The 26,100-nt window shown below is 40.6% G+C and overlaps 1 protein-coding gene across 1 annotated transcript; it reads right to left on the minus strand.

The window, feature by feature from the left end:
- Window positions 1–254: 254 nt before the first annotated feature.
- Window positions 255–25,783, minus strand: LOC108424020 (guanylate cyclase soluble subunit beta-2-like). The gene is made up of 16 exons (XM_017691760.2): window positions 25,605–25,783; window positions 25,105–25,178; window positions 24,394–24,488; window positions 23,011–23,171; window positions 21,816–21,915; window positions 20,556–20,782; window positions 19,259–19,349; window positions 17,278–17,381; window positions 16,207–16,423; window positions 14,585–14,905; window positions 9,055–9,203; window positions 8,483–8,629; window positions 7,632–7,786; window positions 6,602–6,819; window positions 4,212–4,328; window positions 255–530 (listed from the first exon to the last, which is right to left on the minus strand). Exons 1-16 carry the CDS (start codon window positions 25,605–25,607, stop codon window positions 358–360), a joined length of 2,352 nt encoding a protein of 783 aa, XP_017547249.1. The 5' UTR covers window positions 25,608–25,783; the 3' UTR covers window positions 255–357.
- Window positions 25,784–26,100: the final 317 nt, after the last annotated feature.

Consider the following 26,100-nt stretch of genomic DNA (forward strand, 5'->3'; position numbering starts at 1 on the left):
ATCTCATGTAAATAGTAAATGCACAGAAATGCACGACTACATTTGTGTTCTCTTGTTTTTCTAGTATAGTCACAACTTGTCATTGACTTCTTCTATGAGGAAACAGAAAAACAGAACAAATGTTCTAATTAAATAGATACAAACATTGACTTGAAATGTCAAAAACAGCAAAAATCTCTTTACTAAACACATGAAATCCTTTAAACATGCTATGATTATAATTTTACACTATGAATTAATTCTGTATCCACCAGAACACGAGCAGCTTTGCTATGCACACACTAGAACTCACTCGGATGCGTCCTTCAAGCAAGATCAAATCTAGCAAATCTGGACCTACAGGGACTCTCTATGCTTTTAGCTCACCACACAGAGTCTGCTACAAACGTGCTTTTTGCTGAGAGCAGTGGGCGGAGGTTCGGCTCCGTCGGGCCTGCGGCGGACGGTGTCCTGGTTCAGCTCAAACGGCTCGACTTCAGACCTGTTCCCACTGTGCAGACTCCCGTAGCTCTCCGAGTCCCGCGATTTACCTGTTTTTAGACACAACTGCACTTACATATCATTGATATCGGGACAAAACCTCGTATTTCAGTTATTTTGGAGCATTTGTGTTGGACACAATGTAATGGGGCAGTTAGTGATTTCAAACTATGTCAGAATATGAAAAACGATAAAACGGGTTTTTTCCTGAAAACGACAATACGTGAAATAATCTGATGATCTGATAACTGCAAAAAATGAATGCAGCTCACTCCACATCCATCCTGCTCTTTGCACTCAAGTAATGTCTACATGAGCCAGTGGATAACCAGGTTTCATTCTAAAGACAAAAGTTTGAACACCCCCTGGTCACGTGACGTTGATTTTCTGAGTGAAAATGAGTTAATGCATCCTTTACAGTGAACACACTTTAAAATAAAGAATTTTCCTGTATATTTTAGGGCACACTTTCTGTTTATTTGCTAAGTTTATTATGTTGGGAAAAAGAACATAAAATTTAAAATGTGCGGTAAAACATTTGCACAGGCCACATTTTATGTTAGACTTTTTCCAGTGTGTTTATTTGCTGAATTTAACAGTAATTGTGCAGTAACTGGCTGGCGGACTGTTCTCAGTCCAGCAGCGACACTGAGGTGTTTAAAAACTCCAGCAGCACTGCTGTGTCTGATCTACTCAGACCAGCACAACACACACTAACACACCACCACCAGTGTTACTGCAGTGCTGAGAATGACCCACCACCCAAACAACACCTGCTCTGTAAGGTTCCATGGGGGTCCTGACCACTGAAGAACAGGTTTAAAGGGGGCTAACAAAGTATCAGAGAAACAGATGGACTACAGTCTGTAACTGTAGAACTACAGAGAGCAGCTATACAGTAAGTGGAGCTGATAAAGTGGACAGTGAGCGTAGAAACAAGGAGGTGGTCATAATGTTATGCCTGATCGGTGTGTATGTCACTGTATTCATGACTTACTAAAACTATTATCCAGCTTTTATCCAGACTGAATCCAGTGATGTCTTAAAGAAAGTAAGGTTTTTTACTTAAGTGGCAGAGCAAACAAACAAGTAGACGACCAGACGGCAAATCGATGAGCAGACTTGACTGCTTAGTTATGCTTCATAGGTTGGCTTTCGCTTGGTGGTTTGCTTTCTCTCTGACTCAAATACAGAGAGGCTGAACACAGTTCTGCCGAAACCATATCCGCCCTGTGACTGGTGAGGACACTGCTTACACAAGCAACACACAAGGCTAGGACCGCAAAATTTACATTGAAAGAGGAGAATTTTGACAAAATACACTAGCCGCTTAAACGATGCTGAGAAGCTATTTACAGGACGTACTTGCTCACAAGAGCAAGATTAACCTACTAACATGGACTAAGATTCTCTTGAACAGATTTTAATCAAGCCTGAGGCAAAGATGTAGAAAACGAAAGCCATCAGATTAGCAGCGTACATGCTCTGAATAACCTGATTATCAGGCTAGAGTCCAGGTGTCTTTATCAGATTTCTCGAAATCCAACAAGGGCTTTAATCCAATCTTAGGCTTGCTTTACATGATGAAACATTCATGCAACTAGTTGCATGTCATGAATTGCCTGCAACAGTTTCTATCCGACTGACACGATGCCATTCAAAAACAGTTGCATGCAAGACAAATTATTACTCCACTACATAGCTGAATTTGGTGTGCCATAACTTTCTCACTATTTAAAGTAACCTGCACTGCGTTATTTACATATTTGCAGCATGTTTTTGCCTTTGTATAACTTACATTTTCACGGCTGTCATTCTTTTCTCCATCTGTATATCTGTCCTTTATTTGTCTGTGGTTCTCTACTACAAATTTGACTTTTAAATCTGTTCTATGTCTGTTAAGCTTTTGAATGTTAAGGTTTGAAGAGATTTTTGGTTATACCTCAATATTTTTATCATTTGGACCTCAAAGTAATCTAAGCTTTGTGCATAATTGAGAGAGGAGGAAATGAATAATGTAGCTACATACACCAATCAGGCATAACATTATGACCATACAGGTGCATTTTGTATGTTCATAGTTTGTTAGCCCCCTTTTACCCTGTTCTTCAGTGGTCAGGACCCCCATGGACCCTCACAGAGCAGGTACTTTTTGGATGGAGGATCATTCTCAGCACTGCAGTAACATTGATGTGGTGGTGGTGTTAGTGTGTGTTGAGCTGGTCTGAGTGGATCAGACGCAGCAGTGCTGCTGGAGTTTTTAAACACTTCAATGTCACTGCTGGACTGAGAATAGTCCACTGACCAAAAATATCCAGCTAACAGTGTCCTGTGGGCAGCGTCCTGTGACCACTGATGAAGGACTAGAGGATGACCAACACAAACTGTGCAGCAGCAGATGAGCTGACGTTTCTGACTTTACATCTACAAGGTGGAGCGACAAGGTAGGAGTGTCTAATAGAGTGGACAGTGAGTGGACACAGTGTTTAAAAACTACAGCAGCACTGCTGTGTCTGATCCAGTCGTACCAGCACAGCACACACTAACACAACACCATCATGTCAGTGTTACTGCAGTGCTGTAGAATGATCCAAAACCCAAATAGTACCTGCTCTGTCAGGGTCCACGGGGGTCCTGACTATCCATGTTCTCACTTTCAATCGTACAATAAACCATCTTGTTTCATTTTCTTGCCCATTTATTTGGTGGCGCCAGTCATTAGAAAGGGCACCGCATGATATGACCACGTGACGCGTTATCGGCATTGTGATGCTGTTTCATAAAACTGCTTTCATGAAGTTGAGACGCTCAAAACTGTTGCGGCTGAATTTCAAGTGAGTTGCAGGACCCACAATTTAGTTTCACTATGTAAAGGCATCTTCAAGATATTGTAGTTTGCTGTTTATTAAAATAAGCTCAGTAACTGCTGAAATCAGATGACTGTATTATTATTATTACTACTAGAGTAAAGGTATCATACCAAATTGAACACATACATCACACACACTGCCTTATTATATTTGTTAGCTTTATAATGAGGAAAAAACTGTAGCATTTTCTGCATTTTCATTGATCTTACCCCCGCTTTAACCCCCTTAAGGGGTTTTAGATCAGGGCCTGAATTCATAAAGCTGGGTGCTGATCTACGACCTACTCCTGTTCAAAGTCAGGGTGATTCAAAAAGATTCATCTGAGTTCAAAGTGCCATATTTTTACAACCGTGAGGCGCCTAGGAATCGCAATCCAACTGAAATGTGGAGCTGAGACCCCTGAGCAGAAAGCGTTCTGCGTTCTCCACTTCAATAAGAGTGAATTCGTCATTACTGTGCAGGGTGATTTTCATGGGCAGTGAAGCTCCAACAGCTCAGAGTGTCCAATGTTGGTTCCACAGCACTGGATGATCTCCGAAATCACACTGAAAGAGCCGTGAGTGCAGCGACACCTGACATGCTCAATCCAGTATGGGATGATTTTGACTATGGTGTTGATGTCGTCCATTCAGCTGGAGGAGGTTCATATTAAGCACTTGTACAATTACATAATAAACTTTATGCTCATGTAAACCATTTACAGTTCACTGCGTTATTCTATAATGATTTACAACTGAAATAAATCATTTTGAAATCTGACTAATCTTTTTGAATCACCCTTGTAAAATGGGCTTTTCTTTGCCACTCCTCATTTGTGTAATATTTAATTTGCAAATAAAGTGAAGCACATTAGAAAGATACCTGTTAGGGTTTTAGCGCTGGGCAGGTCTTCAGTAAACGGAGCTAGAGGCTTGTCATCTGTCAGACTGTCGCCATATCGCATGGCTACAGTGGGCCGTCTGTCACTACTTTGAATAGCTTTAGGAAAGCAGGGAGGGGGAGAGAGAGAGAGAGAGAGAGAGAGAGAGAGAGAGAGAGAGAGAGCTTCAGTAGAGCAGTTACTGAATCCAACTGAGAGGGAGAGTATTGTTTTAGCCACTGTAACTTAGTTTAGACCTCTGAAATCACATCATCACTTTATAGTTGGTGACATGCCCATATACACTATTCATTTCCAAAAGGTATTCAGTCGTCTGGCTTCACACGCATATGGACTTCAACATCCCATTCTTAATCCATAGGGTTTAATATGATGTTGGCCCACCCTTTGCAGCTGTAACAGCTTCAACTCTTCTGGGAAGGCTTTCCACAAGGGTTAGGAGTGTTTATGGGAATTTTTGACCGTTCTTCCAGAAGCGCATTGGTGAGGTCAGACACTGATGTTGGATGAGAAGGCCTGGCGCTCAGTCTCCACTCTAATTCATCCCAAAGGTGTTCTGTCTGGTTGAGGTCAGGACTCTGTGTAGGCCAGTCAAGTTCTTCCACACTAAACTCGCTCATCCACGACTTTATGGACCTGCTTTGTTCACTGGTGGGCAGTCATGTTGGAACAGGAAGGGGCCGTCCCCAAACTGTTCCCACAAAGTTGGGAGCATAAAATTGTCCTAAACCTCTTGGTGCTGAAGCTTTAAGAGTTCCTTTCACTGGAACTAAGGGGCCGAGCCCATCTCCTGAAAAACAACCCCACACCATGATCCCCCCTCCACCAAACTTTACAACTGGCACAATGCAGTCCGACAAGTACCGTCTCCTGGCAACCACCAAACTCCCAGATTTGTCCATTGGAACGCCTCTAAAGTCCAGTGGCGGCGCTTTACATCACTGCATTCCACGCTTTGCATCTGCTTGGCCATGGAAACCCATTCCATGAAGCTCTCTACGCTGTTCTTGAGCTGATCTGAAGGCCACATGAAGTTTGGAGGTCTGTAGTGATTGACTCTGCAGAAAGTTGGTGACCTCTGCGCACTATGCCCCTCAGCATCCGCTGAACCCGCTCTGTCATTTTACGTGGCCGACCACTTTGTGGCTGAGCTGCTGTCGTTCCCAATCGCTTCCACTTTGTTATAATCCCACTGACAGTTGACTGTGGAATATTTAGTAGTGAGGAAATTTCACGACTGGACTTGCTGCACAGGTGGCGTCCGATCACGGTACCACGCTGGAATTCACTGAGCTCCTGAGAGCGACCCATTCTTTCACTAATGTCTGTAGAAGCAGTCTGCAGGCCGAGGGGCTCGGCTTTATACACCTGTGGCCATGGAAGTGATTGTAACACCTGAATTCAATGATTTGGATGGGGGAGTGAAAACTTTTGCCAATATAGTGTATGTATCCTGAGATCTAAACCATTCATCTCTATGGACAAAATCTACAGCGTGATTTTTGTCAGTGAATCATCACTGGAATTGAGTCAACATGAATATTGCTAACTGCAAGCGTAAGGCTGAAGGCTAAAGAACATCACGCAAATAAACAACATAAAAATTCTAAATATTGTGACATTTTCTTATTTTAAAGCTACTCCATGTGACTCTTTTTTATTTTTGCTGTGCTGTTTGGAAAATAAACATATAGGCTCAACGTTCAAATGCAAAAACAAATTCTTTGCCCCTCACAACATAAGCAAATGGAAACAATGAATGGGCTGTTTACCATTTTTGAAAAAGTAAACACTTCATGTCGAAGGTTTGCAAACTAAAGCGAAGTCACACACTGCAAAATATGGTATCTTGTCAAGTAAAATTATTTTAAATATAATCAATAAATCTAATATTTCTCCTCGTAAGATTGTTGTAAGCTTAATTTAAGATTATTTAACTTATTTCTGGACATTTTTACTGGTGTTATGTAATATTATTAAGTAAAATTATCTCACTATATTGGCAGATAATTGCTTGTTGTAAGAAATGTGCTTGAAACCAGCAAAATTATATACCAGTATTGTCTAGAAGTAAACTAGATAATCTTATAATAAATGCAAAGCCATCTCAACATGGGAAATATTAGGTATATTGACTAGATTTAAGATCATTTCACTTGATACCACTTTTTGCAGTGCATTTTTCATTAAATACAGTCATGAGAAAAAATGTGGGCTCCCCAGGTCAAATGACATATTTATGCTATATTTTAATCACTAAACCACCTCGTAATTCAGAGGATCCAGTGAAATTTTTGGAAAAATACAACAGCTGTGATAATAGGATATTTATGTTAAGTATTGCACAGAAAAGAGCAGAAACTTGGCGTACGTTGCAAAGAAGGTCTGAAGGAAGGAAGCTCAGCACTGCAGTCAAGGCCGGCGTGAACCGACTCCTGACCTGAGCCGGCCTCCCTCGTGCAGCGGCCCATAATCTCACTGTAGGTAGCTCTCAAGTTCTTCAGGAGGAAGTAGGTCCGCATCCTGCCTTTACCCTTCACCTCGATCTCCCCGCGCTCCTCTAACTGAAAGCCCTTCTCCCGCAGAGCGCTGCATAAACAGCAAACAGGGGTGTCAAGAAGGACCTAATCCATCTATAATAACAACAACGGTTAATCTCAGTTTAACTGTATTATTATTCAGCTATGTTATCATTTTTATATTAACAAAGTAACTGAAAACTCGTTGCTTGATGGGTTAGTGTTATGAAAATTAATTTAGATTAATTGGTTCCCTCTAGATCACTCTTATTGTTTGAGAAAAGTGTGCCTTTAAAGTTCTCATATCACTGAAAACTGAATTTTCCCTTACTTTTTTTAATAGAAAAGTACGTAGTATGCAATCATTGCTAAAGCTTCAAAAACTACTGTTCACCCCACTTCACAGTTTTGAATTCACTGCTTTTGTGATGTCACAAAAAACAATTCATTTACATACATCTGTCTATTCAACCTACATCAGTGTATCCCTGCCTATTCACTCTAACATTATAAGCAGTGTTTCAGCCTGAAAGGGGCACAGTGCAGGGCAGCCAATCAGAACAGAGCTCATTTAGATACATCAGTCTTAAACACAAAGTAAAAAAACAGCCTGTTTAACCCTTTAATATGCCAGGCTTATTACATACCAAGGCTTATTATTCAGTTACTACAGGGACTTAAAACTATGTTAAGGGGCTAAATTGTCAGGGATAAAGATGTAACCATTCATGTAAAAATGAACTGTGACTGTTTTTGGTACATTATTAGTGGATCTCTGGGGGAAAATTTAAGACACAAAAGTAAAATGTGATATGAACCCTTTAATACACCTGAGAATCTTAATGACAGTAATAAAGGCTTTAAATAGAGATTTTAACTCACTGATAAACGGTGGGGCTGAGGTGGATCTGGTCAGGTAGGCCATGGCTCTCCATGCGAGAGGCCGTGTTCACTGTGTCTCCGAACAGGCAGTAGCGTGGCATTTTCTCCCCAACTACACCTGCAAGCACTGGACCACTGTGCAAGCCCACCCGAATCTGCAGGCAGCAAGACAGAAATCACACATACAACACCAATATCACCAACATACATAATACCAACATCACCAACCCTCAATTCAGGTGAGATCTTGTTAATATTGACAAAAAATAACCAGCACTATTTAAAATAGTTATGTATACTGTTTTATTTCTCTGTGTGCATTTAATAAGTTCACTGTATTAAACTGTTCATTTCATTGGAATAGAAATTTAGAGGAAATGTTATTGTAACAGTTATATTAATATATTCACAAATATCCATTATTTTTGTATATATATAGAAAAATTCTCTAAATTTCTGCACAATTCAATTATGATGCCAGTTTTTCACAGTGGTGAAAACAGGAAACAGACATCCAAAGAGGTAAAACTAAAAGAAACACCATGAATTTTTAAAAGTTACCGCATAATTAAAAGGTTAAGATGTAAACAGAGCAGCTCAGAGCGGTTTGGTGTGAAATGCTCTGTTCTAGAGAAACTTATCGAGTCAGAATTGTTCACAGTGGTGGTGATAGGAACCAGACGTGCACGTCTAAAAGCTCCCTCCCCTGTCACCACCACTGTCACCAGACATTTCACACCAAACCACTCTGAATCACTCTGTTTACATCCCAACCACTGAATTATGCAGAAATTTAGAAAATTCAGAGGAATTCCCCTTTAACCTGTGTACTGCTCAGACCCAAATTTGACCTGAATAGGGCCTCCTGTGACGGGGTTGGTGACTTCTTTAGCTGCCATAATCATGCCAAGGGCAAAGTTAGCCACCCGCTCTGCATGACTGGACACTGGGATTGGCACGCCGCCCACCACCATGTAGGCATCACCTATTGTTTCAACCTATAAGATCAACAAATCCACAGTCAGAGACAAATCGCTGGTACTTTCACTCTTCAAGGCATTTTCATGATGTGTCTCATGATATTTTGTTTTTCAAAAGGTGGTGAAGATGTTATAAAATGTGCCAACATAAATAAATAAAACTAATTATTAAGGATCAGTAAGAAAAAAAATAAATGAATGGTAAAAATAAATCAACAGGCTGACAACCAATCAGCTGCTTGTTGTTATGCTGTTCATGCAGCTACTATTCACTGGTTGTTGTTGTCGTTTACAGGCTATCTATCTAGTCTAAATCTGTATTTGCTATTGTTCCGCGTTCTACACGTACTAAACATATGCAACATATACTCATGATGTAATTCATCACAATAACATGATCCTCATCATCTCTATTTGTTACTATATGAGGATTACAGGTTTACCTTGTAAACGTTGTGCACAGTGGTGAGGCGGTCAAACCTCAGGTACATGGAGTTGAGCATGAAGACGATCTGAATGGGCTCACACTGGGAGCAGATGTTGGTGAAGGTGACCACATCACTGAAGAGGATGGTGCACTCCTTAAATTCACCTAGAGAGAAGCACAAGACCAGAAACCATCAATTATACACTGTGTGCACAACTATTAGGCAAGTGAGTATTTTGACCATATTATCATTTTTAGGCATATTTTCTAACTCCAAGCTGGATAAACTTGAATGCTTAATGGATTTAAGCATAGCAGGTGATGTGTATCTGTGTAATGAGGGAGGGTGTGGCCTAAGGAGGCCAACACCCCATATCAAGGTGTGCATAATTATAAGGCAGCTTTTTTCTTTAGGCAAAATGGGCCAAAAAAGAGATTGAACTGACTCTGAAAAGTTAAAAATTACCAAAAGTTATTGCTAAGATATTGGGGTGTGATCACAGAACCATCAAACGTTTTGTTGCAAATAGTCAACAGGGTCGCAAGAAACGTGCTGAGAAAAAAAGATGCAAATTAACTGCCAAGGATTTGAGAAGAATCAAGCGTGAAGCCACCAGGAACCCATTATCTTCCAGTTCTGTCACATTCCAGAACTGCAGCCTAGCTGGAGCATCAAGAAGTACAAGATGTTCAGCGCTCAGAGACGTGGCCAAGGCTGAAACCCAACCACCACTGAACAAGACACATAAGCTGAAGTGTCTAGACTGGTCCAAGAAGAATCTGAAGATTTTTCAGAGGTTTTATGGACTGATGAAATGAGAGTGACTCTTGATGGACCAGATGGACGGGCCCGTGGCTGGATCAGTAACAGAGCTCCACTTCAAGTCAGACGCCAGCAAGGTGGAGGTGGGGTACTTGTATGGGCTGGTATTATTAAAGATGAGCTGGTTGGACCTTTTCGGGTTGAAGATGGGCTCAAAATCAACTCCCAAGCCTATTGCCAGTTGTTTAAGCAGTGGTCCAGGAAGAATCTGCATCTTTCAAAAAGACGATGATTTTTCTGCAGGACGATGCTCCATCACATGCAGCCAAGTACTCCTCTGCATGGCTCGCCAGTAAAGGCATTAAAGATGAAGAACTTATGACGTGGCCCCCTTCATCACCTGACCTGAACCCAACTGAGAACCTGTGGGCAGTTCTTAAACGGGAGATTTACAGTGAAGGAAAACAGGACATCTCTCTGAACAGAGTCTGGGAGGCTGCGGCTGCTGCTGCACAAAAAGTTGATCGTCAACAGATCAAGAAACTGACCGACTCCATGAGTGGAAGGATTATCACTGTTATTGAAGAGAAGGGCGGCTATATTGGTCACTTATTTTTTTTTCATATATATGTCAGAAATGTTCATTGGAAAGTTTTGAGTTGTTTGTTTATAATTCTCACTTGAACAGATGAAAATAAAGTGAGATGGGAAAATGTTTTTCATTTAGCTGCGTAATAATTCTGCACCATTATAGTTTCCCAATAAACGTGCACATATAGAAATTCTCCATAGAAAGCCAAAACTTCACTTTATTTTTCTTAAACATTCATGTTTAAGGTTTAACATTTTGGATTAACCGAGAGCGCTGTAGCTGGTTATTAATAAAAATAATCCTCAAAAACAAGACTTGCCTAAGAATTGTGCACACAGTGTAATATGGCAATGAGTGTAACTGAGAATAGAGAATACAGAATTGTCTGTAATAATCATGGCTTATTTTCTCAACATTTAGACTGATTATGTCAAAATAATGACTTATTGTCATGAGAGTCTGACCCATTATATTGCATTGTATTAACCCTTGTGTGGTGTTGGTGTGTTGGTGACTCAGTGGTCTGGTGGACCCACCGCATTATTGTTTTTAAATCAATACAGCCATAAAAATGAAATACAAGATGTTTAAAATATCACAAGTGTCCAGGGTAGGGTTCTACTTTAGCAGCTGTAGCCAGTCAGCAGCCTGTCCTTGTTGTCCACCCTCACACACACACACACATATACAAACACATACACATACAGACACACACACACTAACAGCAGGCCATGTAGGAGGAGAACAGTGTAAAGGACACAGCACCTCCACACTTTTACTCCTAACACCACAACATAAATGTGTGGGGGGTGAACAGTGTGAAGCCACTGAAAATGGGTTATTTAATACGTTCTTCACAGAAAATGAGCAAAGAACAAGAATGTGAGAGTGAAATAACAAATCACGTCATTTTTATTTTGGTAAACACTGAAAATCAGTCGCACAGACCCCAACACCACACAAGGGTTAATTTCAGGAGATTTCGATGGATTATGTCAAAATAATGGCTTTTTTTTTTTTAATCATAACTGATCTACGCTACTGCTCACACGTTTGTAGACACTTGCCTTAATAATGACTGTTACTCTGTAATAAATGATACAGTGGATACAGTTCACAGTATTTTGGGAACAACATAAAGTATAACATGGAAAAAACAGAAGTGTTATTTTCTGTTTACTGGAGTTTGTTGTCAGTAAAACGCTACAAATAGTTGTTTTATTAGCGAGTTTTGGTTATCGTCTTTCAAATATAAGGCGTGGCGGGTGTCAGTTTCTTTAGAAGTTCGTTCTCAGGGCAACACAGATTTCTCACTCATCATGAAAGCATTTAGCATCATAAACATCTCAATTTTTACAGCTTCCTACAAACTGTTTGAACCTTGTAAGAAATAAGTTTCATCCTAGAGTCATTTTATATGACTAAAATTAGTGACTTCAAACTTTTGGGTGGCAGTGAATATTGAAATAATGGCAAACTTTCTTGAGACTGTAACTGATTATAACAAAGAAATGATTATTTTCTCAAGATTAAGACTAATTACATCAAAATGTCTTAAGATTTTGATCAATTATGTTCTTGAGAACTTCACAAATTCTCTTTGACTAGTGCACCAGCTCACCTCCAGGTACAATAACAATAAGAAAATGCATGTGACAGATAAGTATACCCCTACACTGTCAGACCACGATTATGTATGAATAATTATAGCTGACTAATATTTAATAGTTCACACGTTTCAGCATCGGATCACACTGACGTGTTCACCTAACAGAAGGGGCTCAGGTCTGTATCCCTAGTTTCTGTGCTGAACTCTGTTCTGGTGACTGTTTGTGGTTTGTGTGTGGGGTAAGTGAGTACGTCGGTCTGTCGTTTGGTGCACAGGAAGTTTCTCAGTTCTATTCTTAAAGTTGCGTCTGGGGGCTCCCCTATGCAGGCTTCCCTCCGTGGGCTAGAGCTTCAGAGACGAGCCTCTTGGCTTTATTAATAATGAATGAGTCTGCGGCAGAGCCTGAGAAACAGCCAGCATCACTACGTTTCACTCAGCTGGGCTTTAGATCTACAGAACGATCCCCAAGCGACCGAGTGAATGTCCAGACAGCTTCATCCTGGTTTACTGAATGACCTCCTCCTATCTGTTAATTTCCTACTGTACATTGGAAAAAGTGCTGTTTTGTTTGGTTTGCCCTGCACTGAAGCCACAAGCCTAAGGTACAATCTTGAAAGGATGGTTCTTCGCAGGTTCTTTGGTACAAAGTTCTATATGGAACTATGAATACTCAAAGAACTGTTCGCCTGATTAAATGGTTCTTTGCAAGGTTTTTCAGACTGATGGAGAACGTGTTATATATGGTTCTATGTAGAACCTTTTTGAAAAGGGCTGTATATAGCATCAAAAAGAGGTTCTACTACTGTTACAATGTCTATATAGAATCCTTTTCAAATAGGTATGATTTTGTATATGGTTAGTATTGGACATTATTGGGTAATTTGGGTTGCAGCTTTTAGCTTATTGCCTTATTGTTTTATATTAAAGAATGTTACATATTGCACTTAGAAGAAATGCATATCTTTTAAACAGCTGTCTTTGAAGCATGAAAACACTAAAGCATGAAATGAGCATTGGAGTTATCTGCTTTTGCCAAAAAACAAAATTTAAATTACAAAAAAAATCAGTTTCATTTTACCTATATCTTGTTGAATAATTTTAACAAACTGATTTTAACAACTGATTGATATTTTTTATTTTGATTAATGATTAATTTTGATTGATATTGCCTGGAACGTACAATAAAAAAAAATGGACCTAGGCCTGCAGACTGCTTCTACAGACATTAGTGAAAGAATGGGTCGCTCTCAGGAGCTCAGTGAATTCCAGCGTGGTACCGTGATCGGACACCACCTGTGCAGCAAGTCCAGTCGTGAAATTTCCTCACTACTAAATATTCCACAGTCAACTTTCAGTGGTTTTATAAAGAAGTGGAAACGACTGGGAACGACAACAACTCAGCCATGAGGTCACCAACTTTCTGCAGAGTCCATCGCTACAGACCTCCAAACGTCATGTGGCCTTCAGATCAGCTCAAGAACAGCGTAGAGAGCTTCATGGAATGGGTTTCCATGGCCGAGCAGCTGCACCCAAGCCTTACATCACCAAATGCAATGCAAAGCGTGGAATGCAGTGGTGTAAAGCGCCGCCGCTGGACTCTAGAGCAGTGGAGACGTGTTCTCTGTCTCTATCATGCTTCTCCATCTGGAAATCCGATGGACGAGTCTGGGTTTGGTGGTTGCCAGGAGACAGTACTTGTCTGACTGCATTGTGCCAAATGTAAAGTTTGGTGGAGGGGGGATTATGGTGTGGGGTTGTTTTTCAGGAGTTGGGCTCGGCCCCTTAGTTCCAGTGAAAGGAACTCTTAATGATTCAGCACCAAGAGATTTTGGACAATTTCATGCTCCCAACTTTGTGGGAACAGTTCAGGGACAGCCCCTTCCTGCTGACTGACTGCGCACCAGTGCACAAAGCAGGTCCATAAAGACACGGATGAGCCAGTTTGTTGTGGAAGAACTTGACTGGCCTGCACAGAGTCCTGACCTCAACCCCATAGAACACCTTTGGGATGAATTAGAGCGGAGACTGTGAGCCAGGCCTTCTCGTCCAACATCAGTGTCTGACCTCACAAATGCGCTTCTGGAAGAACGGTCGAAAATTCCCATAAACATTCCTAACCTTTGTGGAAAGCCTTCCCAGAAGAGCTGAAGCTGTTATAGCTGCAAAGGGTGGGCCAACATCATATTAAACCCAATAGATTAAGGATGGGATGGCACTCAAGTTCATACGTGTGTGAAAGCAGGTGACCGAATACTTTTGGCAGTATAGTGTATCTGTTCATTCTCTATTAATCTGAAGAAACATTTAAGCATGCAAATGGTTCTATATAGAATTCCTGTTTGTAAATAGAACCATTCCCCTTACTAAAGAACCCTTAAAGAACCATCTTTTTTAAGTGTGTAGTTCACTATAATGGTAATATTTTATGTGCTGTATGTTCCTCTTTTCTTCTCAGGTAAACTGTTGCGGGGATTTGAGCCTGTGTGCCCTGATGAGTTGTGCATCGACCTGAAGACTTCCTGCAATGTCTTTCTTTCTCTTTGTTTACAGTAAACCTTTCCTCTCCTCCTCGTCTCATTCACCTGCCTCCACTCTCTTGCCCTCCTTCAGCTGGTTGGCCACGTGTTTGGGCAGCATGGCATACAGCAGGTTCTCCGTCTTCTGCTTTTCCTGCTCCAGATGCTGTGAGAGCTGCCGCAGCTGCTCCTTTTTGCGCTCTAGCTGGCTGGACAGCTCCATCTCGGCCAGCCGCTGCTGATTGAGCAGGATGAGGTGGCGTGTGGCGTCATGGGGGGCGATGTCAGACAGGTACATGCGCCTCTCCTCCAGCTCCTGCAGGCTGCGCAGCAGAGGAGATGCCTGGTACAGCATGCAGTGCAGAGAGGCCATCCACAACATCTGACCTGAGAAAAGAGAGATAAAGTAGAGAAAGTCTGATAACGGAGAGCAAAGGCTGAATTAAATGGGTTTAACCCTTAGGACCCCTCAGCCTGCAATTTGCCAAAAAGAATAGGTCATTTCTAGCCTTCCTAACCTCAGAACAGTTTAAGGTACAGACATGATCCACATATCAGAACATTCAGCAGACCCGCCCCTAACTAGCAAGCATGATGTCATTGAGCTGCGACATCAGCATCGGTGAGTAATTCGGCTCCGAAAATCACCAAAATCCTGATATTACTGCTGCATTTTGGCCTTCACAATCCAACAAAGGGTTAAAAGAGTGACATGATTCTCACATCAAATCACTCATCAGACTCTGCCCTCACCATCCAGAGTGTTTCACTTTTATATGGGCAGAGGTATCCACTGTAAAAGGTATCTCGGCAAGTGAAATCATCCTAAATCCAGTCGATATATCTAATATTTCTTATTTCGAGATGAATGTAAGCTTATAATAAGACTATTTAGCGTATTTCTAGATGTTTTACATGTTTTAAGTAATTTTATCAAGTAAAATTCTTTCCCTGTACTCGCAGATAATTTGCCTCGTATCTCCAAAATGGTAACTTTACAGGAGAAGGAAAAAAACGTCTTTACTTTTAATGTAAGTCAATGGAACCAGACATTTTTCCAAGTCATTTTGGGCTGTTTCCTTTGGTCCATTCATCATGAAATCTACAAACAATGTGAAGGACAATGGGTATTTTCAAATTATGCCAAAAACTGAAAAACAAAAATAGAGATACCAGGTTTTCTTCCAACAGCAGCGATATTTTTCACAACAAGTAAAATGATCTGCCAACACAAGGAGACAATTTTACTTGATAAAACTACTTCAAACAAATAAAAATGTCCATATATAAATTAAATTATGTTATACCAAGCTTACAACAAGCTCAAGATGAGAAATATTACATATGTTGACTAGATTTAATAAGATTTCACTTGCCAATATTTAATATTTTGCACTCTCGGCATCCATGTGTATGTTGTGTTTTTATCGAATACATCAGAAATTGTTTGAAAATGTAAATGTAAGAGAAAATGTTGTCTTAATATATTTGTATATTAGCCCAGCCTAGTTCCAACTTCCCAGAAGAGTACAGGCTGTTATTGTAGCAAAGAATATCCTTCATTAAAATAAAAAATAAAACAATGCCGCAGGAACTGGTGTCAAATGTGTTTTTCCCTAAAAGATCAAGGTTGATCAGACAGCTAAAGCATATAAAGGCTCAGCTAGTGTTTATTTCTCATCTCCCACCTCTGAGCTCAAGCATGGGTGTTTCCTTCCAGCACTCGGGCATCATGTCTCGACGAGTCTGCAGAACAAAGTGACTGTTGATGAACTTGCGGATGCTAGCGATGGTGAAGGTGACCTCTGGGTGCAGGATGGTGAAGTACTGGTCCAGTTGGATCCCCATGGTCTGTAATCCTGGCACGATCTTCTGCACTGTCACCCCTGCCTGCCGCACCCTAAGCTGGATGGATGGAAGAACAGCGGAAGAGCTTTAGTGCTACTCTGGATATCAGTAGTGTAGCGCTTTTCTTAGATGGTACATAGTTAAGCCAAAATACACTATACTGCCAAAAGTATTCGCTCGTCTGGCTTCACACGAATATGAACTTGAGTGACATCCCATTCTTAATCCATAGGGTTTAATATGATGTCGGCCCACCCTTTGCAGCTATAACAGCTCTTCTGGGAAGGCTTTCCACAAGGGTTAGGAGTGTGTTTATGGGAATTTTTGACCGTTCTTCCAGAAGAGCATTTGTGAGGTCAGACACTGATGTTGGACGAGAAGGCCTGGCTCACAGTCTCCACTCTAATTCATCCCAAAGGTGTTCTATCGGGTTGAGGTCAGGACTCTGTGCAGGCCAGTCAAGTTCTTCCACACTAAACTCGCTCATTCATGTCTTTATGGACCTGCTTTGTGCACTTTTACGTGGCTGACCGCTTCGTGGCTGAGTTGCTGTCGTTCCCAATCACTTCCACTTTGTTATAATCCCACTGACAGCTGACTGTGGAATATTTAGTAGTGAGGAAATTCCACGACTGGACTTGTTGCACAGGTGGCGGTACCACGGTACCACGCTGGAACTCACTGAGCTCCTGAGAGCGACCCATTCTTTCACTAATGTCTGTAGAAGCAGTCTGCAGGCCTAGGGGCTCGGCTTTATACACCTGTGGCCATGGAAGTGACTGGAACACCTGAATTCAATGCATTTGGATGGGTGAGTGAATACTTCTGGCAATATAGTGTACATTTAATGAAAGCCTTTAAGCTCTCATCAGTCTGAACAAACACAAGTTACGTGAGATGTGCTGTCTTACTTCTTCATCAAACACAATATGAAAAGGAAAGGCATTGCAGAAAGTCTTCAGGTCGATGCACAGCTCATCAGGGTACACAGGCTCAAATCCCCTCAACAGTTTACCTGAGCAGAAAAGAGAAATATTCAGTAGTGAACACAAAATGACAATATGTTACCATTATGGTGAACTAGACACTTAAACATGATGGTTGTTTAAATGGAGTTATGACATAACTGAAATTTGAGGAAAGACCACGCTTAAACTCCTCCTACTTAATTCTAGCGTCCTATAAATACCAGTTCTTAACTCCTCCTACTCGTGATGAATTTCGCACCCCACGTCCTCCCCTTTCTCCTCCTCGCCCACGCATGCATGATCTTTAATGGGGGGTCGGCCTTCTCACGACGCGCAGAAGCCGTACCGAACTCTAGCCCAAAATTCCTCACAGTTCCACTCCACTCTTCATCTCACTTACACAGGCGTGGTCTGCTTTCGCAAAGGGTACTTTAGGGAATGGTTCTACATAGGACCATTTGCTTAAGCCAGTGTATAAGTATTTCTTTACATGGTGAAATGGTTCTTCCGATTGATGGAGAATAAGTTTTATATGTTTTTATATACCAGTTAGCTCTGGCCATGCAAGCTGATTGGTTGAGGAGTTATTTCACCATAACAGCAGTTGTTTCACAAACACTGCATCACTCCGCTGAGATGCTGTAGCTAAGCAACAACCTAGGACACGCTCAAGCCATTTGAATGTTGTTACTTTGTGCACAAACAGAAAATGGATACTTTTAATTTCATATTTTGACCCACAGCCGATTTGTTCAGACTGAAGATGAGACGACACTAAATTCCCAAACTGTCATCACCACTTAGCAGCTTTTCAGTCGGCAGCTGTGACAGAAGAACAGCGAATCAACCTGGAATCAGGCAGAAATGAACCCAACACCATTCGCCAAACTAAATGGGCTGTAAGAAGCTTTACAGACCGGCTGGAACAAAACAACATTAATACTGATCTAGCAAAAATAAAACTGAGCTAAACTTTATATTTATGGCTCAGTCAGATTTGGCCAGACTCTGAAGATGAGACTACGCATTTGTCGAATGGTATTCAGTGAATTTCTGGCCGATTCCACGTTGTTTAGATGTGCTTCTGTCACAGCTGCCAACTGAAAAGCTTGCTTGAACTATAATTTGGCGGAAAGAACTGTGAACATTAAAACATATTAAATGCAGCCCAATTTATTTCTTACTTTATTTCTTACGTTATTCATTAATCAAGGTCGTGTGTTATCGCCTTCAACTCATGCCTGCAACCAAATCATAGCCGTGATGTTATTTTGTGATAACACACTCCCTCTTGTATTTTATTGCTTACATATGTAGAATCTTTTTTTTAAATTTCTATATAGCACCAAAAAGGGTTCTGCTATTGTTACAAGCTATAAATGGAATCATTGCCTTTACTAAAGAACTCTTGTAGAATCTTTTTGATTGTGTATATCACAGCATGCTTTTTGAATAATATCATATTTTTACATATCTACTTATCATAAATGTCTTACTGCTAGTAACGCTCATTATACCATCTTTTTTATTCATTTATTGTCCCAGTTCTTGGGTTTTTTCTCCTGTTCCTTCTTAGTTCATCACTGCAAATGTTGAATTGAAAAAAAGCAAAAACAAAAAGTTTTCAGCCTCATTTAAATGTGTCACTGCCGATTTGCTGGTGCAACTTGCCAACCTAAGAAAAAAACAATGCAAACATTTGAACACCCCTATCCAAATTACACATTTGCTAATTTGCACAAATTTTGGATTTTAATGAGCAGTTTTTTCTTTCTTATTTCAATTTATCAAAATTCTTTCTTTTAATTCAGAAAACTATTAGTGATTGTGCATTAAAGTGTGCAGAAGACTGTTATCTCTAGTGTTCTCTGTGTTAACTTTACACTTAGAAAATCAACAAAACATAACCATCACTGGCTTTTACCTTTTCCCAGCTGCACCAAGCTTCTGACGGTCTCCCAGTGGTTCCTCCATGCACCTGTATGTTTTTTTATCTGTTTCAATATTTCCACCTCCTGGAAAAAAAACAGTAGTGTCCGATAATATTCAGGGCTTAGGATGGTTAAAGGAATCACTAAACCCTAGAAATAAAAAGTAAAAATGTTACATGCATTCCTTTAGTAGCGGCAAATGTCAGCCAGAATGGTTTTAAACTCCTTTAAGTAGCATTAAAGTGTCCATAATATGAAAACGAGTTCGATTTCTAGGTTCTTGCACATCAGGCACCATTTAATGGGAACGGGAAAAGGAAGCTGGCAAATGAGAAGCGACTTCAGCCTCACAAAATGTTGAATGTTGAGAGACATTTTACAAGAAACTGTTCTGTTTTTGTTGAAAAGTTTCCTGCTGGAGATGCGAGAAAAGCGGCTATAACTGAGCTTCAGTTTGAAGCAGAGCAAAGTAAATCTGCGTTTTTGTTTATATTATATTTTTATCATATACTAGCACATCCTGAGACATATTTACAGCCAAGATGGTAAAATGGACATTGAATGTTGTGGCAAAAAGGACGTTTGATTTTTACTGAAAGGACAAAATGGCACTACTTAACATTTGGGTTGCCACCTGTTGTACTACGTAAACATTTGTTCAACACCACTCACTCCCCAGTTCATACGGTCCATAAATGGAAACTCAGCTGCAAAAGCAGATTCACTGTTTTTGTGATGTCACAAGTGCATACTCATTAACAAATATCCTATAGCAGCTTCTGATGGTCTCCCAGTGGTTTCAATAACAGTGTTTATAAGTAAATTCAAAACAACTGTACATAATAAAAGTAATTCACACTTACAGTCACAACTGTAAAATGAAAATGCAATGAGAGTCTCAAATAAGAGTGAAAATGTAGGTTTTAAATTCAGACTAATAGTAACGGGAAGGCAATGCAGGGGCCAATAGCAGCTCAATATAGAGGGGCCAATAAATTAATGGCTTTGAATTCAAATATAAGCATTTTAAGGGGAACCCAACTGTTAAAACGTGCATGCCTTTAAATACTGTACATGTCCAGTACTACTAAAATATGATAAATAAACCAAATTTAAATGCTTTATTATAATAAATGACAAATAGTTAAAATCCCTCTGCTAACAGGCTACCACTGGCACAGTATGATGTCATACGGCTGCACAAGACTCGGCAAGTGCGGCCTGAAGATCTTAAAGACATTATCATTCATTTATGCAGAGTTGACATATTGTCCGTTTTGCACTTTCTACCTGTTTGTTGGTGCGCGCTGCGCCGTGTCTGCAGCCCGAGGCCTGAACGCGCTGCGGAGGTGAGGCTGTATTTCTGCTGCACATTTTCTCCGAGAAGGCTGGGCGGAGGGTTATGAGGAAAACAACATGCTCCTTCTTCCCTGTCCTCTCCACCTCCTCCATCTGATTCACGACCTCCATCTCAATCCGACTGCTGAAGAAGTCTTTCGCTACGGCTCCGATGATGCCTGCAGTCATAATTAGCATGTGGTGAAGTTTGACCCAAAGATGCTTCCAGATACACTTTTAAAAATAACTGCTCTACGCTTGGACTTGACTGGGTATAGAAACTTATTTTACATCCCATGTGTCAAACACAAATCAGGCCTGCAACACATTCCTCTCCAGCCCACAAAATATGAACATTTTCTGTTCAACTTTCTATTATTTTCCATGTCATAATGAACTCCACTACAGTCCGCAGCATGCACTGCAATGTACAGTCTGTGGGGCAGCGGTTACACCTCAGTTCTACAAGTCGTATCACCAAACACACTAACTGCATTTCAGCTGCAGTTCAACCAATATACTGAATTATATACATTACATACAATATCGCTGTTGTCAGAAGTGGTAACTTTACAGGAGAAGGAAAAAACATACTTGAGTTTTAATATAAGTCAGTGGAACTATTTCCAAGTCATTTTGGGCCGTTTACATTGGTCCATTTTTTATGGAATTTACAATAATTGTAAAGGGCTACAAGTATTTTCAAATTACGTCACTGAAAAAAACTGGAAGACACAAATTAAGATACAAGATTTTCTTCTGACAGCAGCGATAAACACTTAACATTAGCTCAGCAGCTCAGAATTTCAGCCCAAGTCTTATGAACTTAAAGAAATTCAGATTCAGATTCAGATTCAGATTCAGATTCCTTTATTGATCCCAGGGGGAAATTGCAGATGTTTCCAGTTCAAGCAGATAGGTAGGTTTAAAAGGCCGTGCTCCTGGGGACAACTGATTTTTGAATATTTCAAGCATTCATGTAATATTTCAAGGTCTACTAGAAGTGTCTATAGTTTACTGTTGAGCTTTTTGTGCATGCTTGAATAAACAACGGTCAGCTCGGGTTATAGCAAGAAAAACACAGGTGCTCTCTGGCCAACAGTTTGGTTAAGATTTTTTTAATATGACCCTTTCAATGGTAGTTTGACACCCCTGGTTCACGTGATGTTAAACTTTTTTCAATCTACGCAATTAGAAAGAAGTTCAGCTCACCAGGCACGATGTGGCAAAGACCCCTGCGGTCAGAATAATAGTGTAAGAGCATGGTGCCATCGCTGTTCTTCTCCACACGAAACGATGGGGCATTCATCTCCTGCAGCCAGATCATTTCAAATATATATCAAATATATATTAACACTTTTGATTATACTTTTCCAAAACATCCCAGCATTATTATCATTTTTAAGTAAAATAGAAGGTCAATGAACTTTAAGTTGCCCTGCGATGGACCGGCGACCTGTCCATGGTGTTTCCTGTCCAGGTGGGCCTTAGATCCAGTGACTGCTGGGTTAGGCTCCGTGTGTGTTGGCTATATACAGGATGTTGCTATGGTATCCCAGGTTGCTAATTCAGATGCTAGTATGTATGTGATGTCTGTGAATGAGTGATTTAAACTCTCTCAACATTCCTCCATCTATTTCCTACGGAGAAAAGGGAGTGTGTGTGATTGGTTCCCAAAGCCTTCCCATAATGCTGTATGATCGTGCAATGTTCTGCGGTTCTAGCTCGGAAACTGCAACCCCTGAAAATGGCACAAAAGCATTAAAGTACAAAACAAAGACTCACTAATTAGTTCCAATAAAACAGGCACTCGATAAAGATAAAAACGGGGCAGTCGTGGGCTGGAGGTTACGGAATCAGCCTTGTGAGGGTTTGATCCCCCTGAGCCGACAGTACATGACTGAGGTGCCCTTGAGCAAGACACCTAACCCCCAAGTGCTCCCTGGGTGCTGCGGATAGGGCTGCCCACCGCTCTTGGCAAGCGAACTCACTGCCCCCGAGTGTGTGTGTGCATTCAATAGTGTGTATGTGGTGTTTCACTGCAGGTATGGGTCAAATCTGGAGGTGAAATTTCCCCACTGTGGGACTAATAAGGGTCACTTAATCTTAATTATACTGAAAGATCAGTGGTATAAGTAAAATATATAAGAACTAATTTTATTATCTTATTTACCGTTTTTGTTAATAACTGTGTGTATGTTTCATATGTGAAACCCACACATTTAAATCAAGTAAATTCATGTTCAGTCCATTATAAACGATCATCTTCTGATTAATTCTTTATAATATTAGCACAGGCCTAAATGATTCATCATTTCTTCCAAATGCATCACTAAACACTAAACCTTTCATTTCAGTTCTCCTCAAGACACACACGAGTGACCCCACACCTGCGCACGGTGCTCACCTTATATGAGAGGGACAGGTAGCCGTGCAGAGCGTCCAGATTCTCCATAAACTCGAAGAGATTTGCTCCCAGCGTGCGCAACATGTGGTCATAGCCTGATCTTTTACAGAACTCAAAGAAGTATTCGCCAAACAGTCTCAGCACCACACTGGCTTCCACATCTTTATGAAGAAAGAAAGAGGATCCATAAGAAAAGAGGTTTACAGAAATGCAAGGATCAGGCAGGTTTGGAAAGCAGAGCTCAGACTATTACAGTCCAGGCGAATCATCCTTTGAAACCGTCTTGGGACCCAAAAAATGTTACACACAAATGTTACAAACCTTAAAAGTACTTGGACATTTGTGCCATACTTAGGCCCAGTCCCATTTCACCCCTCATCCCTACCGCTGAGCCCTTAGCCCTCCGTTTCGTGCGTTCGTGTTTAGGAGTAGGTTGTCCCGATTTCCGTTAAGATAGAGGAGTAAGGCGAAGTCTTGGGGCTACATGACCCTCCAAATGGAGGTGTTTTGAAGGCAAGTAGAGAGATACGATGGTGCAAGTGACCAAAGAAAAAAAAACACACAAATGTGAAAATTGTCTCTGGTCCTTTTCTAGCATAGAAAGCTAGCTAACTTTCCCGTTCCACCTTAAATAGTCCAGCAGTATTGAGACCCGAAGCACCAGAATGTAACTGCTGCTCTAAGATGGAACGGGAAAATCCTGGTGAATATCCGACTTCAGCTTCATATCAAAGAGGAATTAGTGGTGGGTGATAATAAATAATTGCCCCCCTCTTTGAAGGCATGTGATGCCCTAAATGTAAATAAAGCCCAGCAGTGAGGAGCTGAACTTTACCCTCCTCTGCTGTCACTGCAGATGGGCAGGGACTAATGATGCTCTTTTTATGGACTTTGTGTTGACAGGCTTACCAGCTGTGTGTCAGATATTTATCAGTGGATGTCACAACTAAAGCAAACCAAAGCTGAAGTATGAAACCAGGCTGTGATTTTAGACTCGGAGCATTTTCACCTGAAATGAGTTCATGAAGCCAGTCTGGTTATAAAAATGATAACAGGACATCAGAGCCAGAATTCCTCTTTTAGTACTTTTACTTTATACTTAAGTACATTTGAAGGGAAATACTTTAGTACTTTTACTCAAGTGGAGGTCTAAAGGGAGGAACTTCTACTTTTACTGGAGGAATATTTTACCTTGGGTGTCTCTGCTTTAACTCAAGTACATGATTTGTGTACTTCATCCACCACTAAACACTGACATATCATAAAATATTTTTCTCTGTTTGTTTATTTATTTATTTATGTTTTGGGCCCCAAGATTCACATCTGCATTTTCACACCTTACAAACAAGTTTAAATGCAAGTCTGGGGCACAGAGTGTTTTACCGAGGAGCCTGCAGGCCTCCGCGACCAGCCGCATGGTAATCTCATCTTTATACACTTCGTAAGTCATGAAGGTGTCTTCAACACCTGCTTCTGCCCTGAAAAACAGCAAAGGGGAGTTTCACCAATTTTTCAACGTATCTGCATAATTCACTGCGATGTAAACAGAGAGTGGTGGTGATAGTAACCTGGGGTTGCCATGACTACAACACAAATATAGACACTTTATTTACCATCCAGAACCACCAGTGAACCCGTACATGTCTTCGGAATTTTATATGTAATGTTGATGATGGGAAAATAGTGGAAAATATGAAATAATCTATCTGGCCACACAAAACCATGCATATATCCCTCCACCATGAATTAATGAAACAATAAGCTTAAAGCTAAAAGCTTATCTCAAAACTATCATAAAACAAGGTCTTGGACGTAGTGGACGTCCAGTTCCTATCACCACCACTGTGAACAAATTGGATTCGGTAAGTTTCTCTAGAACGAATATTTCAAACCTAACCGCTCTTAATAATTCTGTTTACGTCTTAACTATTTATTTATAGAGAAATTCTAAAAAATGGTGGAATTGCCCTTCCAATTATTCCAATAGGTAACATGTTCACTCCAGCGATTACACGGCCACTGGCGCCACCTGGTGGACAGCGGTGTAACTACAGCGCGTCATAAGTTCAAAAGGGAAATAAAAAAGAAATTCACCTGAGTTTATTCCAGGTTTCTTCTCCAAACTTATCGATCACCAGCGACTTCAAGCATGTGTTGATGAAACCATACTGTCGGCATTAAAGAAAAACGTTAAGTGCATCGAATAACAATACAGCCCGTATTTCATATCGAAGCAAGAACTGACCTGATATGACAATAAAATGAACCAAATTCACTTAAAACTGCACATAAGCAGGTTAGTAAAGCATGATAACGAGATAATCAGGCCTAAACATTAGCCTGACTGAAGGTAATGAGATGCACACCAACGTTCATGTTTGAAATCACTTGTTTTTGCTGCCATTTTATTCAAAATTGACGCATATATAGATTTAAATATTATAAACTAGACACCAAAATGTGTTTTAAGATTTTTATTCAACACTTCAATCGGTTATTACATTATAAACAACATTCTGTGGTTATTTATTTGTATTTTGGGCTATGGTGAAGGATAAAGAGTGGATATCTGCAGGAAAAATAGCGAATCTTACCATTTCTCTGCCTTCCTGTTCAGTAATCTCTCTTTCCAAACTTTACAAAGAAGTTATTCATATTTATTCCGTGTTGATTTTCCGTCAGTGAATCAATATAAGCCAAAGAATCTCGAGCTAGCTAACATTACATGCAGCAAGCCTCGGAGGACACGCAGCACGCACTGCTAAAATAACAACATTCCGGCTTCAGTGGACGAATAAAGTCCTTTTTTTGTCCTTAAAGTCGAAAAATATGACGTGGAAAAATACATATCCTGGTTGAGATCATTTCCCCGAACCCTGTTGAGGTTGGTGTCCAGCAGTGGACGCTGAAAGCCCGAAACTGAGGCTCAAGTTGCTTCCAGTTCTGATCTAAAAGTCCGTTCCACCTTAAAACTGAAGCACTTAACGTTATATTTACTCCGGCGCCTGCTCCATTTAAGGTGGACCGGAAAACCTGGCTTAAGCTTCGTGTCCCGAAATGTGTGGCTCTGATTTTGATTATAAAATAAAA

The sequence above is a fragment of the Pygocentrus nattereri genome, chromosome 19, assembly GCF_015220715.1.
Source record: "Pygocentrus nattereri isolate fPygNat1 chromosome 19, fPygNat1.pri, whole genome shotgun sequence".
NCBI classification, from domain to species: Eukaryota; Metazoa; Chordata; class Actinopteri; order Characiformes; family Serrasalmidae; genus Pygocentrus; species Pygocentrus nattereri.